This window comes from Choloepus didactylus, chromosome 12, assembly GCF_015220235.1.
Source record: "Choloepus didactylus isolate mChoDid1 chromosome 12, mChoDid1.pri, whole genome shotgun sequence".
Taxonomy (NCBI): Eukaryota; Metazoa; Chordata; class Mammalia; order Pilosa; family Megalonychidae; genus Choloepus; species Choloepus didactylus.
Window position 1 is genome coordinate 25308999 of NC_051318.1, and position 27230 is coordinate 25336228.

Sequence of the window (27230 nt, forward strand, 5' to 3'; positions counted from 1 at the left end):
CAGACGTTATGCTACCACCCTACAATGGAGCCATGATTGTGAGGCTGAATTTTTTTTCTAATCTTTTTTCTGTACCTACTAGGACTGAATTATGGAAACACTAGTCTGTGGCCACCAAGAGATATGTACCATAATGTTGATTGCATATTTGTTTGAAATAGCAAGCAATAAGAACCATCACAATATGGTGCATACAGTTACTGCAATTCTATGCAGCCTGTTAACAGAATGAGGTAGATTTGTAAGTGCTAAGATGGAACAATCTCCAAGGCATCTTGAACAAAAATAACAAGTAGCAGAGTAGCAACTTATACACTTATGTTTTTGCTAAATTATATGCATGTAAAAATATGTTTGTTATGTGCTAGCACTTATCTGAAATGATACCAAGGAACTATTAGTCGTGGTTGCCAGTGGAAAGGATCTGGGAGCCTGCAATGGGAAGGAGGCATGCTGTATATTCTGTGATTGAATTAGTGGAAATAATGAATAGAGAAAATAAATAAACAAATCTATTTCTATGTCTACTCTCTCTTATATATGGTATGATTTAGCTTTTATACAATTCCAAATCTGATATAGCTTCATAATGCATTTCTCACATAACAGTTTCTTCTAAAAAAAAAAAAAAAGACAAAAAATCTGACACATGGAAAAATAATGAATTGGGTCATCAGTGAACGTAAATGAAGTGTCAGTGTGTAAGGTCAATATAAAAAAAGGCAGGGTTGACCCTTGGTCAGCAAGTTGACAACCCTTCTAAGAGTGACAAATTAGTGGGCTGAATGATGGGAAACCTAGAGGGAGAGAAAGGTGGAAAGAATCAGAAGGCTGATTTGCAAAAATGAGAAAAAAAGGTAAATGATCTGACTTAAATTTAGTGAATGATCTGGGAGCAAGTGTTATTTATACTACTGGATATGCAGGGTGAGATTTAAATGTGTTTCCCAGGGACAAATGTTCTTTTCTGGGATACCACAGTCTTTACATCTGACCTTTGTAAGATGTTTCAAGCCTGAGCAGATTGCATTTTATGGATTGAACTTACTTTCTGTCCTGGTGATCCCTGTTCACCATTGAAACCAGGGGCACCCTGGATTGAACAAAAAACAGAAGCAGCAACAGCTCAGAATACAAAGCAAAATTTTCCAGAGGGCATTTTTATGGTTCCTGATATTGATTAAAATAAAATGCTGTTGGAATAATACAACAATTCTTAGGTACATATTTTGAGGAATAGTAATAAGATACTAAATTCAATTCTTCCTTGTTTTGAAAGGAGGTCCCAAGAAAATTCACCTAAGATGAAAAGGCCTAAAAGAAGCAAAATCCATTATAATAGCAAAATTACCTTTACTATTTAAGGGATCAAAACTATCACAAACTCCTTTTATTTCCTGAAGGAGATAAATCTAAAATGATATACTTTCATATAATATATCATGTCTACCATTTAAAGAAATGAAGAGAAATTCAAATGATGGTAAAAATTATTAGCAGGCCTGTTGATATTAACTCCAATGTTCTAATAAGCCTATCTGATCTTGTTTTGGGGAACTGTAAAATATGTCTTTTTAGTGGCAGTGAGTACCAGATAGTCAACAAAAACCCATTTTCTCTTCTCTATGGGCACATGGCTAGGACCACATTTCCCAAACTCCCTGCTGTTAGGTTTGGCCATGTGACTGAGTTCTGGCCAATGGAAGGAGAGCAGAGGTGGCATCATTTCCAGAGGCCAAAGCTTTGAGAAGTAGGCATGCCCTAGGGCATGCAGAGTTACAAGATGGCTGAATCTCCAAGGGGAGATCCTGGTACCCCCAACTAGGGACAACTTTGTTGGACTCCAGGGGGTAATAAGAAACAAATTTCTTGTGTTTGAGCTATTCTACATTTTTGGTTACCACAGCCCAAGCAGCAGTGGTTTTTTGGTGTTCTGGTCCCACTGTCCTTCGAGTGGAGATGCACTGTTTTAAAAACCATGGTTATAAAATGCACAGCTTACCCGCGTTCCGGGGTAGCCCATGATTCCTTCTTCTCCCTTCAAGGAAATGCCCTAGGAGAGGATAAAGAGAACATCAGGATCAGCACAGGAGACAGCACCCCTGACAAGCAGAGGCCTGGCAAACACTTCATTCTTTATGTTCTTCAGGATTGTATTTTCTTCACACCCTGACGGTAGTCAGACTACTGGACAGGATTCATAGAGAAAGCTTGTATGTTTCCCTGGATTATCACATAAGTGAGGATGTGGGGCAACTGGGAATTTGAGGGAGGGCATGACAAGATTAAAAAGAGGAGAGAGCAATTATATAGCTGGAATCCCAGAATGGAGGCCAGCTCATAGAACCTTCCCAGCCCTCCATGCCCTCTCCACTCCCAAATTTTCTCTTTTGAAAGAGTTTGGGTACATTTCATAAACTTCAGAAAATGTTGATTAGCTTGTGCTTCTTAGGCAAAAAGGAAGAAATTCTAAAATTATTTTCTGAAAAAAAAAAGTGTAAAAATGAATAATACTTTACTGCCATAGACAAGTGGTTGAGAAACCAAGCGTGCGTGGGTCATTTTGACCATGGTATATTCTATCATCCCAATAAAAACACTAAGAATTTAGGAACTATGCATAAGAAGAAACATTAATTAGATGACTTACTTTTCTTCCTGGCTCCCCCTCACTTCCTTTTTCACCCTATGAAGAATATGAAAAATAAGAAATGCTCATTAATTTGAGAATAGTAATATTTGAAGTTTTTCAGGGTTTATGATATGAGGTGGAATGTATTTAATACAACTTTTAACAGTCATTATAAATTAATTGGAACAAATGATCCCCACATTTTGCAGCTTCAAAATTCAGAGAAAGAATGTGTTATATCTTCTGGATTTTCACAGTATAAATGAGATCGTGTGTTATTTTTGGCATCACTGAAATACTGTCCACAGCACTTAGGATCTCTGCAGTACAAGACTACCTCCTGCATCCTTGGTTTTGTTCCAGCCCTGGAAGCAATCTTGGTTGCAGAAAAGGAACTTGCTTCTGGCCCTTCTCCATCCTTGGGCTCCTGTTCTGAAACCGAACAGAGACCCTATCTGCTGAGCTCTAGGAGTCGGAGTCCTGCCCTGGATTTATTTGGAACTCAATCTGACTACTGAGGACCGACAGCACTGGTGCCATCACTTACCTGCCCAGGTTGCTCCTAGTGCTCTTGTTCAGCTTTAGGGGACATCCTGCTCTAATACTCAGCAGATAGAATTACCTGTTTGTGGCCATACTTCCCTTTGGCACATCTGACTTAAAACAGCTACTTCCCAGACCACTTTTATCAACTGTCTCTTGTAACTCAAGCCACACCAGCCTGGGTTGGTTTTCTCCATAAAATGCAGTGGTCGAACCTCTTCTTGCCTTGCCATCACTACCCTGAGAGTGACCGTCCCTCTCCCACCCATGACTGAGCACCCAAATCCCATCTTGACAGTGTGCAAGAGTTGGGAATTATGTTCTCTTTGGAAAATAAGATTTCTATCATTAGGTTTTTTTTTTTTTTCCTTATCCCATACATTGTAAGTGCTGAACACTATTGAGCATTTCCCACGTGCTGTCTCATGTAATCTGCTCAATAGCTCTCTGAGGTTGGTATTTGACACAATGAAGGCTTGGCAGGATGAAGGGACCTGCCTAACGACACAGAGTGAGTCAGTGGTAGAGTCAGGATTCAAACCCAGGTCTGCCTGACCAAAGCTGATATTCTGAAGCCTGAGGCTTCATGGCTACTGCCCCACGAAACTGCCTCCAGCACTGAGTGTGGACGAATTGCCCTAATGAAAACCTGTTTACCTTTACTTGACAGTTGTGCATATTGCCAAAATCCAGAATTGAGGCTACTCATTTTAATTTAGACAATAAGGGTACATTCTAGAAATTATAGGGAAAGACTCAAAAAACCAACTTTTATATTAAAAAAGGTATCATGTCAGCAAAGAGAAAAAGTAGATTTTATTTTGCTCAATAAACAGGGCTTCACTTAAATAGTTCTGTGATCCTCGTTTTGAATTACACTATGACCATGAACCATCTCTAAATTGGAGGTTTGAGTAAAGATAGATTTGATGTTTTTTATGGATTCTAGAGTTGTTTGAAGTCCTTAACAATTGTTTGAGATGATGGACGCATGAAACTGTTCGATTATAAACCTAATAAATGTCTGGAAACATCATGAACACCCTCGAGGACCTAGCTGTGGTTGCATACCACATGCTTTACTTGCTACTTGGATAGCGAGACTTTCTAGTGGAAGACCTTTTCCACTTTGAATTGATTATTTGAATAAAATTGAATAAAGTTACTTTTTATCTTCTCCTTTAAGTCCAACTAGGAATACAGTCAGTTTGCTGAAGCCCTTTTACCTTATATTGATCTAGGTGAATTGTTTCTTTTGTGGGCCCTGTGCCGGCGCGATCGCTGTCGGATGGGATTCCATTGGGTCCTGGCTGGCCGATGTCGCCCTGGGTATAGTTTAGCAAAGGAGGAGTCTTTACTTTGAAAAGAAACTATAAAACTGGAGTGAAAACACAATCCCAACGCAATATGGGATTTTTACTTTTGTTTATTACCACATGTCTACATACCTATTTTGTAGAGTAATACGCATAATGTAAAAATTATTTTGTATGCTACTTTCATTAAACATGATTGCATGTTCCCCTATGTTTTCTTAATAATTATTTAGAATGTCTGTATATAAGCCCATTATTTCTCTAACACCAAACTCTAGATTGTTCACAGTTTGGGGCTGTATTTTCTTCTGTGGAATTATCTCCTTATGACAAGTTACAATACATGGAAATTATTAGGTCTGAAGGCTATTATGTTTCTTGATATGTATTACTCTATTTCTGTACAATGTTGGTGCCATTTCTGACTAAGAAATGAAGGAGTGCTCCAGTTTCATCCCTTCACCAGTTATTCAGCTTCTTTAACAAATCTAATATTTCAAGTTTGCTTTAATATACATTTTTAATCATTAGCAAGAAATACTTTTCTATGTGTTTCATTATTTCTTGTGTGAATTATTTGATCATCTACCATTTATCTATCGGGCCTTGGTGTTTTTATCAATAAACTCTTTGTTGATTATAGACATTAACTTCATTTCCATTATTTCCAATGTAACTATTGTTTCTATTCCCAAAATTTTCTTCCCCTATTTTTCTTATTTTTATTTTAGTATTTTGTTATATTTCATTTCAGGGGAGTTTAAATTTTTATATATTTCAATCTTTCATGTTTTTTTCTTTTATGATTTCTTTGATGGTATTAATATAAAGAATAAAGTCTTTTCTCTCACATCTGCTCAGTACCTGGTTCCATTTTAGTCCCTTTCATTTGGGTGTGCTAGTCAATTAAAAAAAAAAAAAAAAAGAAAATGCTCAGATAAAGAGGTCAAAGGATGGTGGGTGGTGGACATCTTGGTGAATTAAATGAGGTTTTTTTTTTTTTTAAAAACAATGATTTGCTGTGTGCTTACTGGGTGCTGGGCACCATGTTGAACCTTTAACACATATTATCTCATGTAATCCCCTCAACGCCGTGAGGTCTTTGGATTTTAGGACTGTAGGGACTTATAAAAGTCGGCATAATCTTCTATCCTGCCTCTGAACTCAACTCAGAGATAGCCATATTGCCTAATTCCTAAGAGGCTTCATATTTGTCTTTGACACTTACTTCAGTCTCTTCCAATCACCTATGCATTTCAGCATTTCACATGGTTAGAAGACACCCTTGGTGAAATGCTCTTAATTTTTGTATGCTGGAGACTGGCTGAAGTTATATCTGTATATCAGATGTCTACTGCCAACCTAGATGGTTGTTTTTACTGTCTTATTGATCAATAATCTATGGCTCTATCACTGGAGCATGTTTAATAACATGGCGCTTTACAATGACTTTTGCATATGCAAATACATGTTTGCTATCACTTCAAGATAACAATATCAAATTTAGTAATTGAATTGATTTCTTTCCTAATTGTTAAAACACTGCTTTCCTCTACTTTAATCTTTTAGGTTTCCTTTACCTTGTCACCCTTTTCTCCATAAAAACCAAGTCCTCTGTTGCCCTGAAAAGACAAATGGTTTTTGTAAGTTTTTAAAAGTCAATAATCACAGTGAAATCATTTTTTTTTTTTTTCAGAAAAAGAAACCGAAGGCCTATCTATCTGCAACATCGCTAGACAACAATTCTTGCATATTATTCTCGCTTCTCCTTCCAGAGACTAATTGGCAAAAAAGAAAAAAAACTGTGTGTTTTATTTTTGCTATATTCATATATAAATTATCTAATAACAGTTTGAGCCCAGATATCATGCAATATATGTACAAGAAAAACTGACATAAATCAGCTGCAGAAAAAGGCACAGTGTATTCTGAACACCCATTAAAATTATAACTAAATGATGAAAATTCCCAAGTTCACAAAAATGAAAAAGCTATTCTTTTAATAAACTTAATTTGATGTGCTTTTAAGAAATTAAAGAGTTTACATGCAAAGCAAAACCTCAAAACAATGAACTAAAAGCAGCTATTCTAACTGTCACTCCCAGGGAATATTTTACAGCTTGCTTTTTTGAAATATATTCTATTGGTCCAACATCCTTAGGATAAAAAAATTGACTATACTATTAATTCTACCTAAAGGTTAATGAGCCATTATTAATAGCCCAGGGCCTGTGCTAAATGCTTCATCAGTTGTCTTCAATCCTCTGTTACTCCCTAAGTTTGGACTGTTTCACAGATGGTGAAACTGTGAGAGTCACATGATCTGATCAAGGTTTCACAGCTCATAGAGTGCAGATTTGAACCCAACTCTTTCTGACTCTTAATCATTAGTATATTAACTCTACATGTTGTAAAAATTGACGAGCATTTCCTTGGCCCCTTTAGAAAGCAGCCCATGTTTTTTCCCTGGAGCCCATATTTGAAGATCATTAGTCACTTTTTTTCTCCCTCAGCTTTTCTCACTTTGGTAAGATGATCTTAATTTCATAAGAACACTTTCTATCCTTTTAATGATTTTAAGGAGGGTGAGTCTTTGGGTTTTATCCAACCTTTTCATGTTCCTTTTAGCTTAAGAAGCAAAGCTAGGCTCAGCAAGTACTTAATAGTTTCACAAATAGAAGTGCCACATATGGGAGAACTGGTAACTCTGATGTATAAAATAAGTACACATGAAAAGCCACACTAACACTTCATGTACATTGTGGCAATAGTACTCTTTCCTTTTACTTCCAGACAATTTCGCTTCTTTCCCAGGGTTGCTATTTTCCCATAGAGGAAAAGATCATGCAGGGCTCCATCTGAGCTTTCTCTCTGAAGTATACCAACTGCCCCCCTCAAATGCACAGATACTTTCTGAAAATAAAAACAAGTCTTTAATTAATTTTTGCTTCTTGCTTCTTTCCCACCTGGCTGGGAGCTGAAATCAAAGCACGGAAAACACAGCCAGGCAGGATTAGAATGCGATTTGTTTTAGTTCCCTGCGGTCCCTCTCTGCTTCATGAGCTGGATGTCAAAGTCACCAGGAAATGACTTGGTCAGGAGGTGAGGATGGTTGTTTGTATTTGCAGCGGCAAATGGAGATCTGCCTTAGCCCCAGAGCCCTGTCCTACATCCGCTTCTCTTGGCTTGGGTCCTTTCCCATCCTGCTTAAGGGTGCTAGACAGTGGGGAGTCCAGCAGCAGAATTGGTAGCCTTAACATGCTCCCATTTGAGCTGGAAGCTATGTCAAAGGTGATGGGAGCGGGGGAGAGAAGGACAGAGAGAGAGAGGGGGACAGTCATGGTCACCAGGAGGTCACAGAAATGGGATTTCATGTTCAGCAGGCATTTGTAATGTGCGTGTTTGGAGATGTCCTCCATCTGGATGTACAGCAATGGAATGGTTCTTAAAAGTTTCTTAACAGTAGCCCAGTATTTCTGACTCATGCTGAGTTTTGATCAAATACTTCCCTAGGCAAACTCATTCTGTTTGTTTTGGACATTCATCCAACTTTCCCAGGTCATAATGAAACCTAGTTCTGTTCTCCAAGTTCCTACCAAACCACCTACCTTGTGTTTCAACAAACTTAGTAATCTTTCTCTCATGAAAATAACATGGCTTTGGGCTCTGAATTGAATGAGTCTCTACCGGTTAGCATCAGACTTTTGTAGAACTTAAATTATATCCAGGTAAGAAGAACTTCATTGGTCTCCCTTTAACAAATTTTCTACATTTTGTCCATTCTTGTAAGTTAATGTTTATGGATAAATATGAGCTGTACCTATATTGTTCCAACTGAAAGCATTTATAAGTTTGATTTTCATACAACAAGAATGTTATAAGTGATCACATATAACAAACCATTTGACATACAGAGCTCTTATTATGTGCCAGATACTTTGGGAACTCAATTGGATTTATACTTGTAGTTGACATTTAACACCTACAATATGGTACTCATCCTAAAGTAAACAATAAATATTTGTCAACCAAGTATTACTATGTATATATTACCAAATATACACAAATATATAAATTCCCCCTTCCCTTTAGCTCATCCTCCCACCAACTTACCTGCTGTCCTTTGGGTCCAGGGGGTCCGGGTGGTCCCTGCAAAAACACAAGGAAACCTGTAAACTGTTTTCTTAAGACCAGGATCCAGAAACCATCTGCTAGAAAACTCTGGGAAGGCCATTTACTGCATATTTAAAGCACCATGTAGTGTTCATAGAGGTTTAAATTATATTTGTTTCTGCAGGGATGAAAAACTGTATGGTAGGAGGGGCTGGGGTCAGGTCTAGTTCTCAGAATTTGCTGGCTGTCTACTCATAGCTGGTTTTGGTTTGCTTTTTTGTGTTTAGGCATTTGACTTCGCTCATGGCCTCTTTGTGTTTGTTCTGATCCCTGTTACTGTGGGGACTGTTTCTTACTTCCTCTGGGATTCCCCACAGGACACCATCTAGCACTTTTTGGTAGTGGTTCAACAAATGTTCACTGAAAGAATTAATCCTATAGGCCAATACTGCAGGGTTGAAAGTCCGTCAGCAAATATGGCCATGTGTCTTTCTGCAGGGCATTCTGGGTCAATACTGTCCTTAGGATAAAAGAATTTAAACTGCATCAGAGGAGAAGTTAGTGTTTAAGTACAAAGATGTAGATGCAGAGAGGTGGATAGGTTGGGGACTGTGGGTTATTTTAATGGCCCACAGGAAGAACTTGAAGCTGTCAGATCAAGCCAAAGGCCTTCAAGGGTACAATCTATTTTTCAGGTTCCACTGAACTGTGTTTTTAAAGTACAGCAACCCTACACCATGTGGTGTGTGTGCTGCGAGTAAGCCAACAACCATATGCAGTAGAAGAGTGAAGAATCTCAAGTCATAAAACCCTTGTTTCATTCTATGTGGACTAATCATTCAGTCAGAGGGCTTAGAAAAAGTGACTTTTATAGCATCAGGGAAATTTGCTTTGTAAAGAAAATCCCTTTTTTTTATTATGGAATCATTGTCTGAAGGAAATGTATGAGGAGCTTCACCCTCAACGGCTAGTATGGCTGAATCTTCCCCAAACATTTGTCTTTATCATTTCTCAATATCTGTCAAGAAACTGATTCCACACATCCCTTGACGGCTTGTCTCAATCTTAAGCAACAGTTTTCTGTGAGGAGGTCTTTCTCCTATTTAGCTAAACATTTTCCCTGTTTAAGGGAGACCTATTTCTCTGCTCTAATTTAAGAACTTTTTCTCTTGCTATTAGAAAACCAAGGGAATGAGAGAGTCTGAAAACTTGTCACAGTGGCCAGTTCATCTTTTAGGCCACTGTGTAGTCTTGGAAGTGGTGTGAGTGCTGGGCAAGCACTAGCAATCCTCTCTTCTTCTCTTCTTCCCTTCTTCCCTTCTTGCAGCAGGCCCTCCTTCATTCAAGTATTATGTCCTGTCACTTGATTTGCAGGGGGAAGAACATCTATATATTGCCACTCGAGTGGACGCCAGGGACATTCCCTTAATTGATGTTCAATATCTCACCTTTTATCATTGGCACCACCCGAGTGTAATGTTACACGACTTCTTTTCTCCTGACATGTTGGACTTTGGTCTACCTTGCCCAGCCAGATAAGTAGGGGGTCAAGAGCACTGGCACATGACTGGAGGAGCCCACAGCTAACACCAAGTCAAAATCTGACCTGGTGGCAGTGATTAGGTGACCATAATTTTGAGTCCTTATTCTTCTTAACAGCAGTTACATATTCAAAGAATTCACCATTTTGTCTTGATGTTTTTCTACAGTGACTAAAAATAGCATAGTTTTATTGTAAAAATTTTTACCTTAATCCAACAAGTGAAGAAAATGCATCCATAAAGGATGATTTAACAATGGGACATTAATGAGCACACTGTATCCAGGTACTTACTGGTCTCCCCGGAAATCCAACTGGACCCATCTGTCCTATAGGCCCAGGGTGGCCTTGAGGACCCTGGAGACATGCAACAAGAGAATATTTTTAAGACAGGCAGACTGATATTTGGAACACTGTAGATCTTGAAGTTTTATTTAGAATATTCTTTAACAAACACAAAACTTACCTGGAAACCAGCCAATCCAGGATCACCAGGTTCACCCTAAATGAGAAGAAATAATTTTAGGAGCTATAGCTTTTAAGCATGTTTAGATCTAGTTACATTTTACACAATGTTAGACATAAGCATATAAAATATTCAGCCCTATATCTCTCTCTCTTTTTTTAATGCCCACATGTTGGTCATTTGCAATACAGGAGGGGTTTTAGCAACACTTTTCCAATTTATGGCTATTAAGTATGTAGAGTATGTATGTACAAATAATTTTAATATGTATATTTAGATAGATTAATACATGCATTAAGAAAAGAATATCATTTTAAACATAGATTGTAAGAAAAGAAAAGAATAACCCGTATGAGTTTCTTAATGATCATTACCTTCACATTTTAATTTTAGAAGATAATAAAAACTAGAAAATTCAGGCAAGATCTTTCACATTCCATATTTAGGGTCTAAAATGATATTGAGTACCAAAGTGGTGCTCTAGAAGATACTTGAGGAATTCAGAGAGATAAAAGTTAAGTACAGTGAGGGCTGGTCTACACTGGCCTACATGAAATACACATTATATTTAGGCTCTTCTAGACTAAAGATTCTTATTTCTATTTGTACAAATTTGACCTATGAGTCAAATGTACTAGACATAACCATGGTAGCAATTGAAGCACCCAATCTGAAATATGCATTAGAAAAATATTTTAGAAGGATCAAGTCAATTGATGGTAAACTAGATAACATCCTATAAAGACGCTTAATCAGTAGTATAAAACGAGCTTATGTTCTGGTCAATAAGAGATCATTCAATTTCTCTAAGGCATTAGCATTTGAATAAAGAGAAAATAAATACCTCAAATGCATGAAAATATAAGTACTTGCTCAATTATTAGGTAGCAAGTATGTCCTCAAGAAATAAACATGCTTTTTTTAATTGACCATAATTTCCCCTGCATTAACCAATGACCATCTAGTGGAACTTCATACAGCCAAGAAAGTAACAAACACTTAGATCACAGAATTTCAGAGTTGGCTCAAATTTTATAAGCCATCTGGTCAATGTCCACACTTTTATAGCTGAGGAAACTGAGTACATCATTGTGAAAAGATTTAACCAAACTGACTCAACAAGGTTGTGGCTGAGCTGGGATTTGAGAAACTGGGTCTCAACATTCAGTCTGACATTTTCTACATTATCACATAGTCCACTATGATTATAGACATCCCCAGCATTATATATCACCATGTTAGTCCAAAATGTATTTGTCTCCTTAACAATGAATGCCATTATGATCCACTAAATGAAATTTAACTATTAATATGGTTTTGATGGTATTGTTTTAGTCTTTCTATCTGGTTATGTCTTAATTAACTAACACACGTGCCATTACGGGCTAGTGGAAATTACTGAAGTTTTGAGCAATTTAGTGATCAGTGTAAACTGGGTAAGGTATTTCCATCACTATGTTTTAAATACAACAATTAAATTACTTGTTTGCTCCGCTCCCCCCACCCAGGAAACATGAACTAGACAAAGCAAACATTTATGCATCTATAAAGAACAGCTTTGTACCTCTGTTGGGAGAGGTAAAGGTGACACAGATTAGAAGGGAAGAAGCTGAATTGAAAGCTTCTTATTTCCTTTAAAGTCAGGACTCCATGATATCAATTACCTAATATTTTGTTTGGGGCACTGTGAATATGGGAAAGAGATGCATCCATAATTAAATATAAGATTGGAAACATCCTGAATGGAAATAAAATTATTTTTAAAGTAATCATAATTTTGGATTATTCTGCCATTCTGTGCGTTCCTTCACTACATTAATCCTTATAACTTAAAATCAACATGGTAATGAACTTTATTAATTTAAACATTTACACTGTATTGCCTAATTACATTTCATACATCTAGCAAACTTACCCTGTATTTGTCACGGTCCTCCTTGGACAATGCGTAAGGTTCGCCTTTCTGTCCTTTGGGTCCTTGAGGTCCCTAAATAAGCAATACATGTAGCAAAAAGAAAAAAAAAACCCACAAAGACATTGATTAACATTTAATGCAACTATAATAATTTGAGTGATGAAATACTGACATTTATAATGTCTAAATATTATTATGGCTTATTTAGGTAATACCAAAAGACAATCACAATATTCAACCATATAGGTGAGACTTTTAATTTCATATTTACCGAATAGTTAAAATGGAAATACTTTACAGGATTTAAATTATTTTCATAAGCCCAAAAGATTCCTCAATAAACAAATCCTCTAGTATCCCAATATATTGTTTTTCTTTATAATAATATTACAATTATTAACATTATTATATGGTTTCTTTGGCATTAGTGTACTAAAAATATTGACAATAATTTCTTAATCATCATGTGTGGGAGAGGAGATACCAGGTCATTCTTTCAATTTGGAATTGTGTAAAATACACTATATGGGTCAACATAGGTATATATATATATAAATATCTTTTAATACTTCATAATGAAAGTCATGGCATTAGAATTGAATGGAATGGAAAGTTATATAGTTTACTAAAAATGAAACAACCAGTGAAGGGAAAACTGAAAGGTAGAGGTAAATGTGAGGCAAATTCCTTTAGGTTTAGGGGGAAAGCATGGTGAAGGGTGTTTATGACTGCTCTTCCCCCACTTTAAAATCTTTTTTAAAAAATAAAAAGTCTTACCAAATAAAATTTAGTATAATCCCTGAATCTGCAAGATTTTGGCAATAAGAGAGCAGCAATATACTACTGAAAAAAATTCGGGATTCTTTGCAAAGATCCTAAAAAGTAAATGAGGGCTCAAAATAAATTATTATAAGAAGGCTCTTCAATTGAAAAATGAAATAAACTCCTACATTGCATATGCTAGGGAATGTAATTGTACTTTCACGTCTCAAAGGATTTTGTAATCTAACAATGGCCAATAGAGAATTTTGTCCAAGTATGCAATTTTTTATTTTAATTTTACTATTATAATATTATTCCATGAAATTTCAATAGGAATAGAGGAGAAAATAAAGTGACACTTTGGAGACAGTAGACTGTGAGCAACATAATGACGAACCAAGTATTTTCCACCTAGCATTTAAAGAACGGATATAGAAAATGAAGTTATTTCAATCTATAAAAATCATGCCTTGATGCTTGCAGGAAAACAGCAGAGGTGTGTGCCTCCAGCCTGACCACTAACTAATAAGAAGGGAGGATGATTTTTCAGGTAATAAAAGGCAAGGCTCAGGCATGAGCCTGCATGCCCCTGCTACTGAGAGAACAGGAGGCAACCTCCCCTCCTTAGAAAGTCTCCTCACAAGGGGCCCTCTGATCTGTCCTGGGCTACTGCCCCTTCTTCTGGGCTAGGCTGGAGCTATCAAACCCCTCAGCCCCAGGAAACAAGCTCAGCCTGTGGCATCTTTTTTCCATTTCCATTGACATGTACCCAGCATTTCAGGGTCCTAGAGGCAATTGAAGGGCATGTGCTGGGGTAACACTCACAGGCAAGCCGGGGAAGCCCCCGGAACCTGGGGTTCCCTGTTGACCTGCATCCCCAGTGGTTCCATTGCAGCCGTCGTTACCCGGCCTTCCTCTGGATCCACCTTGTCCTGGATGTCCCTGGGAAATAGAAAAATAAGTCAATCTTTGAACTCATATGCCTTTAGTTTTCATGAAACTGTGTGTTAAACAGTATAAAATATTCCCATAAGAGATGTCCATGGAATGGATCCAAAAAGAAAAAAACTCAAAATGAATGAATGAATGAATGAATGAATGATTAAATACGCGAAGCCTTCAGGGGATAGTTCTAAACAGGGGAAAGGTTTTCAGGACAAATTTCTGCTTCCCATGTGCTTTGCTAAGAAGTAAACTGTTCTAAGGGTTTCTCTTGCCTTGCTTCATCAAGGTGACTAGGAGGATGACCTTTTAGAAGAAGAGATAAGGGTAGATTTAAAAAAATTCCAGAGGCAGTTATCTGCTTCTCACGGGTCCCTTGATCAGTTGTGCACAACTGAATTCTAGACGGTTAATTTTATATCCCACATCCTAAATGGGTAAGATAGTCACACCTACAGTGTGATTTCAGCAATGGTTTGGCCATATTTAAAAGAACTGATTTTCCTCTCATTTATTTTCTTTGGGTACACTATTTTTTGGATTTCAAATCTGAATATAAAACATGTCGGACTCTGAGATATCTGGGGAAGCAGGGAGGCAACATGATCAAATGTCTTTGAATAACTGGGAGAGGGTCAGGTTAAACTGTGGACATCTCAGTTGAATTAATCTGGTTCCAGGGGAATGTAGAGTGGTTGGGTTAATAATTTACAATTTATGTACTCCATGACGACAGTCTATTTTGCTATTTCTTTAACCAATGGATGTTTAGATATATGCCTTATTATTATGAAATGTTTTAAAAATTTTTATTTCCTTGATAATAAGCAAAACATATATTCTAGAGTGATTTTTGAGGCCATCAGGATGTCTTCTAGATTGACTTGGAGAAATTAGTGACTGTTCAAGATAAATGAATAAACCTTGTAGCATGAATGATATTAAGAAACACAATGCAAAAAACGTAACTTTTCTTTTATTGAGCATCCCTCTGCTTCAGATGTTCAAAGCCATTGCTTTGAACTGGTGACATCAGATAAGAAATCAGACAGACCTTTCAGTAATCCCTTTGCTGAATCAGAGAAATCCCCAGTACTCCTATAAAGCATAGAGAACAATCTCTCAAGTTATTAGGCTAGAGTTAGGTATCTGATATCCTTTGGAATAAAGACTGAAGGGGTCTTTAAAAGTCTAAGCTTTCAAATTCAGCCTGAGAAAACATCCTTTAGGCATTCTGCTCAGGATCTTTACTTTCCTATAATGCTTTTCCTGAAAATATACCCTTGAGTTCTTTGTTTTTCTTCTGGATTATTTGCTTGGTTTTCCTTTCTCACTAAGAGTTGATCTAAGTCATTTGAAATTGCATGCCAATCTGATCTGAGTTTGAAATAGTGTTTCAAAGAAAATTTTCAGTTATAGAGCTAAAAGTCCATCTCTATTGCTCAACATGTGAGATATGTTTCTTTATGAGTCACCTACAAGATTTACTGTGTATCACTTTTTATAGATGACTTCTAAAGAGTTAAAATCATCCAGATCCCTCAAACTCCAAATAATTTTTATGAACTGATTCGATATGGCAAGTGACAGTTAAATTAACGTAATCATAGTATCAGAATTCTGGGGTTAAAAAGACTGGGTATCCTGAGTGACACCTAGGTTCTTCAGAAAACTATCAGTTATCGGCTCACCACAACCATTCTCCCATAGGATGATTACTTCCTCCCTGTTTTCTGCAATATTGGCTTCTAATATTAAACGAGCATGGAGCCAAAAAATGAATTATCATATGATACAGATTAGTTCCAATTTCTTTTCCATAGTGTTGCTACACTTAAGATCAGATTTCCATTTCCATTTCAAAAATGATTAAAGGTCCAAAGAGTTGAAAGAAGTAGTTTAAAAATGAGTGATTCAGTTTTAGGCTATTAGATTGGAAAACACACTCATTATTTGTATAATTCATGAAACCTGTAGATTCTTCAACTCTGCCAATTGCTCAAGATTCTGACTATTGCAGAAGTTATTTCTTCATCTAAATTATAGTTGTTTGATGTAGCTGATGCACATGTTTGAGCTCATCGTGCAGGTGTCCCTTAGGATCACCAAGCCGCAGGTCTCAAGTCTTTGTAAAGTGACTTGCCATTCTTTTGCTCTGACCATTTTCTTCCACTGTTGCAAAACTCATCTGGAATGTGGCTCAAAAGAGCTGAAGAAAAGGCAAGAATGTTCTGTGACTACCCTCTAGGCTTTCCCTTCCTTCTATCGTCCCTCAAAGTAGCAGCCCTACTGTGAAGTGTGGGAAACAAGAGATTCTCTCCCTCTCTGTATGTGTGTACAGTAAAAAAGAACATGCACACGAAAGATAAGGGCATAGACAGCTGTGTATACGTGTGAGGTTTGTGAAGCAGATGTCACAGAACTACAACAGAAGGAGGACGGGAGGTGGGTTGGAATGTGTGATAAACAGAGGTCGTGATGTCGGGATCTGGCCAGGAAGCCGGCCCTGGGAAATCTGCTCAGGCATCCCTGCGAAGAAGGCTGTGAGTCAGACTGTTTTGTTTATTTTTTTATTCCACAAGAAGTAAAGTAAACTAGGTTAGAAAAACACATTTTATTGCACTCTGAGATTTTCCCATGAACAAAACATGCCTTTTCTTTTTCTCATTTTTTGTGTGGTTACTACAAAGAATTTGAGAAGAGACACAAAAGTTCAGCAGGCCCTCATGACATCCAGGTTCTTTACTGGATTACTTTATATTCAGATTGCCTTGCAGTTCAAACAAAATTTCAAGGCTGACTTTTTATTGCGCATATCTGAGTAGCACTCCAGCTCTTATTGCAAAACAATATCCAGTTTTAGAAAAGTAGCCTCAATTCTGAAGCCAAGTCTAGGAGAATGTTTACGAAGGAAACAATTCGACCAGTATTTGACTGGATTCCAGGAGAAAAAATATGTATATAGAGCCCCAGCCCCAGAAGTTGTGTTATAAACATAGAAGGAGGTCTAGTTTAAAATGTTTCTTTAAGTCGTAAATGTATAGTTGAGAATGTGCACAATGTTTTAAAAGCCTAATCTTCTGAAAAACTTACAGGAATTCCATCCGCACCAGGGAATCCAGAAACGCCTCTTGCACCCTGTGAAGAAGGCAAACAGACTTAATGAAAGTCCAGACACCCACCGCCCTCGTAAAATTAGAGGAAGCGTTAAGAATGATACTTACCACATCTCCTTTCGGTCCAGTTATCCCGGGAACTCCCCTTTCACCCTTGTCCCCTTTGCGACCCTGCAGGCCTGGGAAACCCTGAAGTCCTGGTGGCCCGGTGTATCCCTGGGGGCCGACAGGCCCTGGCTGACCCTGTAGAAACCACATATGTTAAATTTCCACCATTAATAACAAGGAATGTGCATTCTCGGTCTTGGTTGCTTTCGAAATGACACGGTTCATTCCCAAAGAGCTAAAATCTTCAGAGAGCATTATATGTAAACTACTATAATACACACAAGGAGACGTCTAGCTAAGAAAGAAATCATAGTTAGCATTTAAAAGGAAAAAAAAATAAGCGTCAGAAAAATTTACCCTAAATTACTAAAATTATGTTATTGTGAAATAATATTGGATTGTGGTGAAAAGAATCAATTTACTTGGCTTCTTTTAAAGTCCTTTCAGTTGAAAAAAAAAAGTTCCAACCAAATTTCTACGATTTTGTCTTTATTTTCTCAATACCTAATACATATAGTAGGTGGGTAAATGCAATGTTGCATCTAAATAGCAAAATGATCCCCTAATATTTAAGTGATTAGATATTGATAATCTCACCTTTTATTCACACACACACATACACATACATACACAGGGAAAATAAAGAGCCCCTGAAACTTATAAAAATGTATGTAGTGATTCTTTTTTAAAGGAATCAGTCTATCATTTGTTCATTATACCTGCCAAGTTCAATTTGTTTTAAAATTTCAAATTCTTACTTGCCTTTAGATGAGGAAGGGCTTAGGCCATTATTTCTAGTCTTTTCTTCCATTACCGATATGCAATCTTTCCTATGTAAACTGTGCAGTTAACTTTGTCTTTAAAAGAATATTTGTAACATTGTCCTCAAATTCTACATAATTAAGATGAAATGAAGAATTTCAAAATGCAGCCTAAATGGAGTTTAAACTTTATAGAGGCATTAGGATAAAAGGACATGGGGAGATTGCACCTCCAAATTTTCATTATAATTCCTACACTGCCATATCTTTAGAAGTTGAATCTCAGGTGTGTGGAGACACAGTTAGAAACTTTCTTTTGGGTGGAAAATATTGACGGAGATTAAGATCATTGTGGTTGGGTGAGATGAAGATGGCCTACCCCAAAGGCTGAGATGCCCCAGCCTCTTGAAATCAAGGTGAGTTTTGGAAAGCTCCGTAAGGGCTGAGCCAAAGTCAGAGTTTTAGAGATGGCGGGTTACTCCTGTTCTACCCTCTCCACATTTCAGAAGTTCAGCCAGTGCAGACAATCAGCAAATACTCACCTGGGGTAGCCAGATATCAAGCACTGTAGGTACTGAGGGACCACTGTTTTGGTCTGGGGAAAGGGGGATGGTTGAGATGGTGTTTAATGCAAACACACTGGTTAGAAATGTAGTTTCCATGTAATATAAACATACTCTAAACTACTGCTTTCTTTTTTTAAAAGTTATTTTTAGAGGGTTATATTAACTAACAACAATGGAAATTAAAGACAGTACCTACAACCACCATAAATAGATTGCCTAGTATTTTATTCCCTTTCAGTTCTTATTTAATATGCATACATCATTTTTTTTTTTGGTTTAATATAACAACTTTATTGAGATAAAATGCACATACCACTAAATTCACCATTTAATTTTAGGACATTTTCATTACCTCCCAAAATAACCCTGTACCTATTAGCAGTCACTCCCCATTTCCCCCTCCTCCTAGCCCCTGACAACCAATAATCTAATTTCTAATTTTTGTCTCTCTCTATAGATTTGCCTCTTCTGGACACTTCATACAAATGGAATTATGCAATATGGCCTTTTGTGTTTGGTTTCTCTCACTTAGCATAATGTTTTCAAGGTTTGTCCATGTTGTAGCATGTATCAGTACATTTCTTTTTATTGTCAAGTAATATTCTATTGTATGGATATGTCACTATGTTTATCCATTAATCAATTGATGGACATTTCAGTTCCTTCCAATTTTTGGCTATTATGAATAACACTGGCACAAACATTACTGTACAAGTTGTTGCATAAATGTTTTCCATTTTCTTAAGTAGATAACATAGAAGTGGAATTGCTGGGTCTATGGTAACACTATTTTAGCATTTTAAGACCTGCCAAACTGTTTTCTAAAGCAGCTGCACCATTTTACAACCCCAATGTCAATGTATTAGGTTTCCAAATTCTCTATATCCTTGTAAACACTTGTTATTGACTGTTCTATTTTTATTTGAGCCATCCTAGTCAAGGTGAGGTGGTACATCCTTATGGTTTTGATTTACATTTCCCTTTTAAAGGCTAATTATGTTGAGCATATTGTCTAATGTGCTTATTAGCCACTTGTATATCTCCTTTGGAGAATGTCTATTTAAATTCTTTGTCCAATTTTAACTGGGTTATTTGTCATTTTATTATTGAGTTTTAAGAGTTCTTTATATATTCTGGAAACAATTCCCTTATCAGATATGTGACTTGTAAATATTTACTCCCATTCAGGGGGGTGTCTTTTCACTTTTGTAATGGTGTCCTTTGAGGTACAAAAGTTTTTACTTTGATAAAGTCCAATATATCTATTTTTTCTTTTTGTGACTCGTGCTTTTGTCATATCTAAGAAACATTACCCAACCAAGGTTTCCAGGTGATACTAAAGATTCATTCTTACGTATTCTTCTGAGAGTTCTATAGTTTTAGATCATACATTTAGATCTTTGATTTACTTTGAATTAATATTTATATGTGAAGAAATGGTCCAACTTCATTCTTTTGCCTATGGATATACAGTTATGCCAGCGCCATTTGTTGAAAAGGTTATTTTTTTCTCCATTAAATGGTCTTGGCACCCTTGTTTAAAATCAACTGACCATAAATGTACGGGTTTATTTCTGGACTATCAATTCATTCCATTGATCTGTATGTCTTTCTTATGTCAAGACCACACTGTCTGGGTTGTTGTAACTTTGTAGAAAGTTTTGAACTCAGGAAGTGTGAGACCTCCAACTTTGTTCTCTTTATCAAGATTGTTTTGACTCTTCTGGATCCCTTGCATTTCCATAAGAATTTTAGGATCAGCTTGCCCATTTCTCACGGTGCTGCAGATCCTGCTCAGCATTTGCCCGCGTGTGCCAGATCTGGTCCTTCATGTCTTCCAGCTTCTTTTGTACAAGCTTGCGTTTTTGGTTAACAGTGAGGCTTGTCAGACCTTTGCGGGATTTGGATTTTCGCCGGCCTTGGAGCTGTGAAAATTCTGCTGCCAATGTTTTAATTTCTGATAATTGTGGATGTCACTGAGCCCTTGGCTCCAGTTTATTGTAATATTTCTCAAACATCTCTGTCTCGAATTTGAGAGCAGTTTCCATAGCTGAGCTCCTCCACCAGCCCACACAGCTGGATTCTGGGCAGGTCTTTCTCCTCCCGGACCTCGGATTCGGTGAGGACACTGTTGGAACCATCATCGGTCATCACGCTGCAAAAGAGCTGTAGACATCATTTTTACATCATCATACTCAAGAGGCCAATTTATTTTATTATCTTTGAAGAACACTATAAAAGTGAGGTTATTGCCACTGTTTTTTTTTTTTTTTTTTTTTTTTTCCCCTCTTCCTAGTAGAAGAAAGTATAACCCTGCCCTGGCTAAGGCAAGGGTTAGATACATGCTATCTAGGCTCACTCTATGTCTAATGCTCAGTGGTTTATTATGCTACATTTGTTGTAAATTTAAGAACAAAACATGCTTTGATTCTGATTTTTCTGGATCTTTCCCAGTTGTGCTCATTTTTGTTTTATTCTGTGGCTATGTTTGAGTATAATATTCTTAAGATTATATACCATGCCACAAAGCTTCCAAATAGCCCTACTCATGCAGACACATGTAGTTTGTTAGTGTTTACAGTGAACATCTTTGGGGGCTAAAATGTTCCCCATTAGTGCTATCATTTTTATTGTTCATAAACTTTATTTCTATCCAGTGGGATTATTTTATAAAGCCAACTAAGAGGGAACATCTACTACTAACCAAAATGGAATATCTGTGTCTTGATGAAAAGCCACATTCTTGTCTTGCATGCATTAACCTTTCCTCAATTCCATTTGATTGGGGAAAGTGACTAAGCACATCATGCAGTCATTTTCCTTCCTTTGTCAGTAAACTTGTGTTATTTCTGGGATGGGAAGTGTGACTTTTGAAATAAAACACCAGTCCTTCCTTTTCTGGAAGACCTTGCCACTTTTTTTTATTGAGGTGAAATTCACATAATATAAAACTTAACCATTTTAAAGAGGCATTTAGTTTATTCACAGTGTTGTGCAACCACCACTGCTATCTAGTTGCAGATCATTTTCATCAACCCTAAAGAAAACCTCATACCCATTAGGCAGTTACTCCCATCTCACCTTTTACCCCAACCCTTGATAACCACCAGCCTGCTTTCTACCTCTATGGATGTGCCTGTTCTGGACAATTCATATAAATAAGATCATATAATATGTGACATTTTGTGCCTGACTCTTCCACTTCCATAATGTTTTCCAGGTTCTTCCATGTTGTAGCATGTGTCAGTTCTTCATTTCTTTTTACGGCTGAATAATACTCCATTGTATGGCTATCCCACATTTTGTTCATCCATCCATCAGTTGATAGACATTTGGGCTGTTTCTGTCTTTTGGCTACTGTGAATAGAGCTGTTATCAACATTCATGTGCAAGTATTTGTTTGAGTACCTGTTTTCAATTCTTTTGGGTATATACCTAAGAGTGGGTCATCTGGCAATTCTGTTTAGCTTTTCAAGGAACTGCCAACCGTTTCCCACACTGGCTGCATCATCTTACATTCCTACCAACAAAGTAAAAGGGTTCCGATTTCTCCACATCCTCACCAACACTTGCTATTTTCCATTTTTTAAAAATTACAGTCATCCTTGTGGGTGTGAAGATGGTTTCATCTTTGAACAGGTCATCCTGAACTTCTGGTAGGGTGGAAGATTTCACAAAATTCAGCCAGTTTCTGTTCTGAGGAAGGGGCAGAAGATTCTGGAGAGAATCTGAATTAGACATTAGTCCTCTGGGATTGAACCCTCACGCCTGCCCACAATGTAAACCCCTTATTGCTGGAATTCAGTGGACATTTATTTCATGGTCAAAGGATGTCATGCCACAGGTATGCAGGTTTTGATGATCAGGGGCTGAGATTTTTCCTAGGATATCCTGCCTACCAGGGAAATCTAGTGTGCTTGGAAAGAGCAGCTGGAATGATTAGGTAAGTGAAAGGGGTTTTCCTTAGTGCTAATCATCATCAGTATCAACTTCCACCCTCAGTCAAAAAGCCTGGATCAGAAAAGATTTTTCTATCTCTTCCTTTCCTGTTGTAATAGTGACGTTAAAAAAAAATTACCCAAGGAAGAGTAGGACTCTGGTTTACATGTTTTTGCATAAGTCTAGAATGCTTTTAAATTTCTAAAGCTTCTAAAAAGTCCTGCAGCATATGTGATAAAAGCATTTTCATAAAATATTTCTTATAAGCCAGCAGACATTGCAGAAAGGAGCTGTAAGATCATGAACCATGTTTTTTTTTTTTTCCCCAGACAACTTGATTCATATAGATAATTTACTTCCTAGGAAATAGGATAATGAGAACTATTATTTAATTGTGTGTCTTCTGGGATGAAGCACTGTTACAGGTTTTAAAAAATGATTGATCTCATTTTATCCCCTGACATCTGCATGAAGGAGATTATAAACCCCACTTGAAAGGAGAGTCAACGGGGGTTCGGAAAGGGTAAGAATGAAGGGTTTACGGCCACACACGTAGCTCTGAGTAGCTTGTGAAGTCTGTCTGATTCCAAAGCCTTCCATCTTTCTACCACCCTTGCTACTCTAAGTGAGGTCCATGGACCTGCAGTATCAGCACCACCCGGGAACTTGTTAGAGATGCAGAACCTCAGTCCTGACCCCAGAACCCCGGATCTGCATTTAACTATGTCCCCAGGAGATTCGTGTGTACATTAAAGTTGAGAGGCCCTGCGTGGTGCTGCCCTACCTTCTTTCCTAAGGGAGATGACAGGTCTCTTTTAATAAGAAAAATCTCTCAAGCCCAAGCTTGGATCTCAGATCCCGTTTTTATGCTGGAGTTTAATCAGAAGGAAGAGCTGGCTTACCGAGGCAGGCCGAGGAAAGCCTAAAAACATTTTCCTTTTCATTATATTTGTTAAATATTATTTCTAATTAAATTAGTCTTGGTCTTGTGCTTCAGCGATATCCACAGGACAGAATAAATTTTGATCACTCTTAAGACAAAGTGGTGCAGTGGCTTTCCTTTCTTGAAACCACTGCTGGAGTAAACATGGTGCCCTTGGGCCAGTATCGTAAGCCGCAGTCCAAAAAGGCAGAGAGAATCAGTCCAGATGCGAAAGGGGATGGCTTAAATACCATGGCTACGGAGAATGTACTTAAAACCCTGAGACACTTACTAAGCTTTTGTGGATTTGAAAATTTCCTTCTGAGGAAAGGGGCAAAATATAATCAGATATGCGTACATGGGGAATAACTTTAAAATACATGTAGAAGGAGTGATGATTAATCAGGACCTCAAGAAATTTCATCTCACATTCATACAATCACAACAGGGTACTTATTTCCATTCATAATTTATTAACCTGAAAATCGCCTTGGGTAAGGGAGTTAAAAGAGTTTTGTTTATCATGAAAGGATAAAGAAAAATGTTTCCAAGGATAAAACTGCTTCATTGCACATCAGGATTTTTAATCTACAGTACGGTATTTCCCTGGTAGAGTAAGAATAAGCTTTTTGGGACTGACTGGCCTATATCTGAATAGTAGGAAATCCCTTCGCCTTCCTAAATTTACTCTTCCTTTTTCTCCTTTTATGGGCACCCAGCGCGCCACCAGACAGCCCATATCCTCTCCAGTCCCCTGGGCGGTCCCTCCCTTCCTTCTCTGTTTCAAATGTGTTCCAGACCTTTTAACTGCTGCAGTTCTGTGTCATTCTCAGGTGATCCCAACTTAAGGAATTTCCTTCCCCAGTTAATGTCTGCCAGCTACTTGTCAACCCATTCTAAAATATGTAAAATGACCCCAAAGGTGGAAAGGGCTACTTTTCAGGATCCACAGAAGGAGTTCCTCCATCTAAAATTCTGAAATAATCAGTTCTCAAGGATGATCAGTTAGCATCTGTGAGCAATTATTGGAGCACCCTGACAGGATGAATTAATTCATGTTTACAACAATGTAAAGGTTAGTATTTATGCAGTACACTGCATATTTAATAGCTATCCATAAATAGTAGGCTGCTACCCATTTGGTGCAACATAGAGCCGATGTTAAATCTTCCACCTTCTATCCAGATCTCCTTATTTAATTTATAACAAAACATCCTGTCCCTGAAACCTATTCCATGTTAAGTATTCCAGTTATATGGAGTAGAATCATATGGACTTCTAGAATTCCTGCTTTCAAAAATTATTTGATACAGATTATAGTACTAGTGTCAACATAAAGGAAACAACATCCATATGTAAAGAAATAAACCTTAACCTCCTACTTCGTTCCATATACAAACATTTACTCAAAATGGACCATAGACCTAAATGAAATGCTGAAACCATAACACTTCTAGAAGAAAACATAGAAGATTGTTGACTTTGGGTTAGGCAAAGAATTTCTCAGATAAGACACAAAGATCACAAATAACAAAAGAAAAAGTTGATAAAATTTAAAAATGTACTTTTCAAAAGACACTAAGAAGAATGGAATCAGAATGTAAAGTGCATTTAAAAAAGAAAAAGAAAAAAAGATACTGTTAAAAAATAAAGACAGGCCACAGGCGAGAGGAAATATTTGCAAAACACATATTTGATATATTACCTGTATCCAGAAAAATAAAGAACACCCAAAACTCAATAATAAGCAAACAATCCAATAAGAAAATAAGAGCAAGAGACTTGATCAGACACTTAACCAAAGAAGATAAATGGATAGAAAATAAGCACATGAAAAGATGCTAACCATCATTAGTCATTAGGGAAAAGCAAATTATAACCATAATAAGACATAACTATATTACTACTAATATGGCTGACAAAAAAATCTGACAATACCAAATGCCAGAGAGGTTGCAGAACAAACAGAAATCTCATCCACTGCAAAATGGTACAGCTACTTTGGAAGACAGTTTGGTAGTTTCTTATAAAATTAAACATACGTTTATTGGATTTGGCAATCCCACTTCTAGGTTTATACCTATGAGAAATGAAAACATATGCCCCACACAAAGACCCACAGGTGAACATTAATAGCTGTTTTATTCATTTCAGCTAAAGATTGGAAATGACCTAAATGTTCATCAGCTGATGGCTAGATACATAAATTGTGGTAAATCCATACAATGGGATATAGCTCAGCAATAAAAAGGAACAAACTATCTGATAATATGCAATAATTGCGATGAATCTCAAGCATTACGCTAATGAAAGAAGCCAGACACAAAAGGCTATATACTGTCTGATCCTATTTATACAATATTATAAAAGGTGAAATGATAGTGAAGAAAAACAATTGGGATTGACTGAAAAAGGGGCACGAGGGAACTTTATGCAGTGACAGACCTGTTTTATGTCATGATTTTGGTGGTTGTTTTATGACTGTATACATTTGTCAATACTTGTTAAATTGTATGTAAATTATACCTCAATAAACTTGACTTAAAAGCAAGCAAGTAAACAAACAAAAAAGAGCCTGGTAAAGGCAAAGATTAAGAGGACAGGCCCTGAAGTTCATAGGAACACTGCCTTATGGACCTAGTCCACTTGATAAATTCTTACAAGTGAATTTAAAAGAGAGGCGATATTTAGAAAAGGAAGAAGAGTGCACATTTTTAAAATGATACATTAAAAACATTTAGCTAAACGGTTTTTAGAAATGTCTGCCAGGGCAATTAGATAATCTAAAGGGACCAAAATAGTCTAGTTTTCCTTGTCTGGAATCTGGTCTATTTGAGTCTGACACTGACAGAAATCAGAATGGTCCAGGGCACATCCCATAGAACAGCAGAATTGGAAGTGGGTCAGGACCAAATTAGATGCAAGAGTCAAAGATAAGCAGAGGGTTTCAGTGATTTCCATGATGCTTAGTCGTCAATAAGAAAAAACAAAACAAAACAAAAATCGGAGGGTATCAATTATAATCGCAAGAAACTATGATATCATTTTATCTGAAATGATTTGACTTTGACAGATTCACATTTTAAAACAGCAGAGAAAATGGAACATCTCATGTTCCCCACCCAGACGACCAATAAATCTGAAAACCTCTGTTCCTCATCCTAAAAATAGGCACCACATGGGCAGTCTCACTAAATGGCTTTTAGCTCAAAGCGAGGCCAAGATTTTTATAGTCTGGATGTAATTTTGCCTGGCATATGTTGGAAAAGTTGATTTTTCTGGGAAAGCCTCTCACTGCCTCTGTGCCTTCTGCAATACATTCATTTTATTTGCTGCAATTGTTACTGTTGCTAACAGGCCAACTCTATTTCCTAAGCCTCCTCTTCTTCCAAGAGGACCCTGTCCTTGAGTGTGGATGAGCTGAGGGCCTTAGGGAGCACAGATAGGCAGCTGGGGAAAGGCCTGGGGGGAATCAGATTCTGGGGCTGTAGGGAGCAAGCAGAGACCTCTGGTTTTCAGGCCTCAAGTAAGTGTGAAATGCTGCTTCTCATTTAGCAGTTGACAGCATGCAATACAATATCAACAACCA

The 27230-nt window shown here is 37.3% G+C and overlaps 1 protein-coding gene across 1 annotated transcript in view; it reads right to left on the bottom strand.

Moving 5' to 3' along the window:
* Positions 1-27230, bottom strand: part of COL4A2 (collagen type IV alpha 2 chain) — a 213807-nt gene that overhangs the window by 69417 nt on the left and 117160 nt on the right. The window contains exons 5-16 of the mRNA XM_037799948.1: positions 17454-17588; positions 17323-17367; positions 14113-14229; positions 12526-12597; positions 10611-10646; positions 10439-10501; positions 8605-8640; positions 6072-6113; positions 4402-4500; positions 2651-2686; positions 2003-2053; positions 1049-1093 (exon numbers count right to left, since the gene is read on the bottom strand). Coding sequence (XP_037655876.1) covers positions 1049-1093; positions 2003-2053; positions 2651-2686; positions 4402-4500; positions 6072-6113; positions 8605-8640; positions 10439-10501; positions 10611-10646; positions 12526-12597; positions 14113-14229; positions 17323-17367; positions 17454-17588 — 777 coding nt within the window. The remainder of the gene's footprint in view (positions 1-1048; positions 1094-2002; positions 2054-2650; positions 2687-4401; positions 4501-6071; positions 6114-8604; positions 8641-10438; positions 10502-10610; positions 10647-12525; positions 12598-14112; positions 14230-17322; positions 17368-17453; positions 17589-27230) is intronic.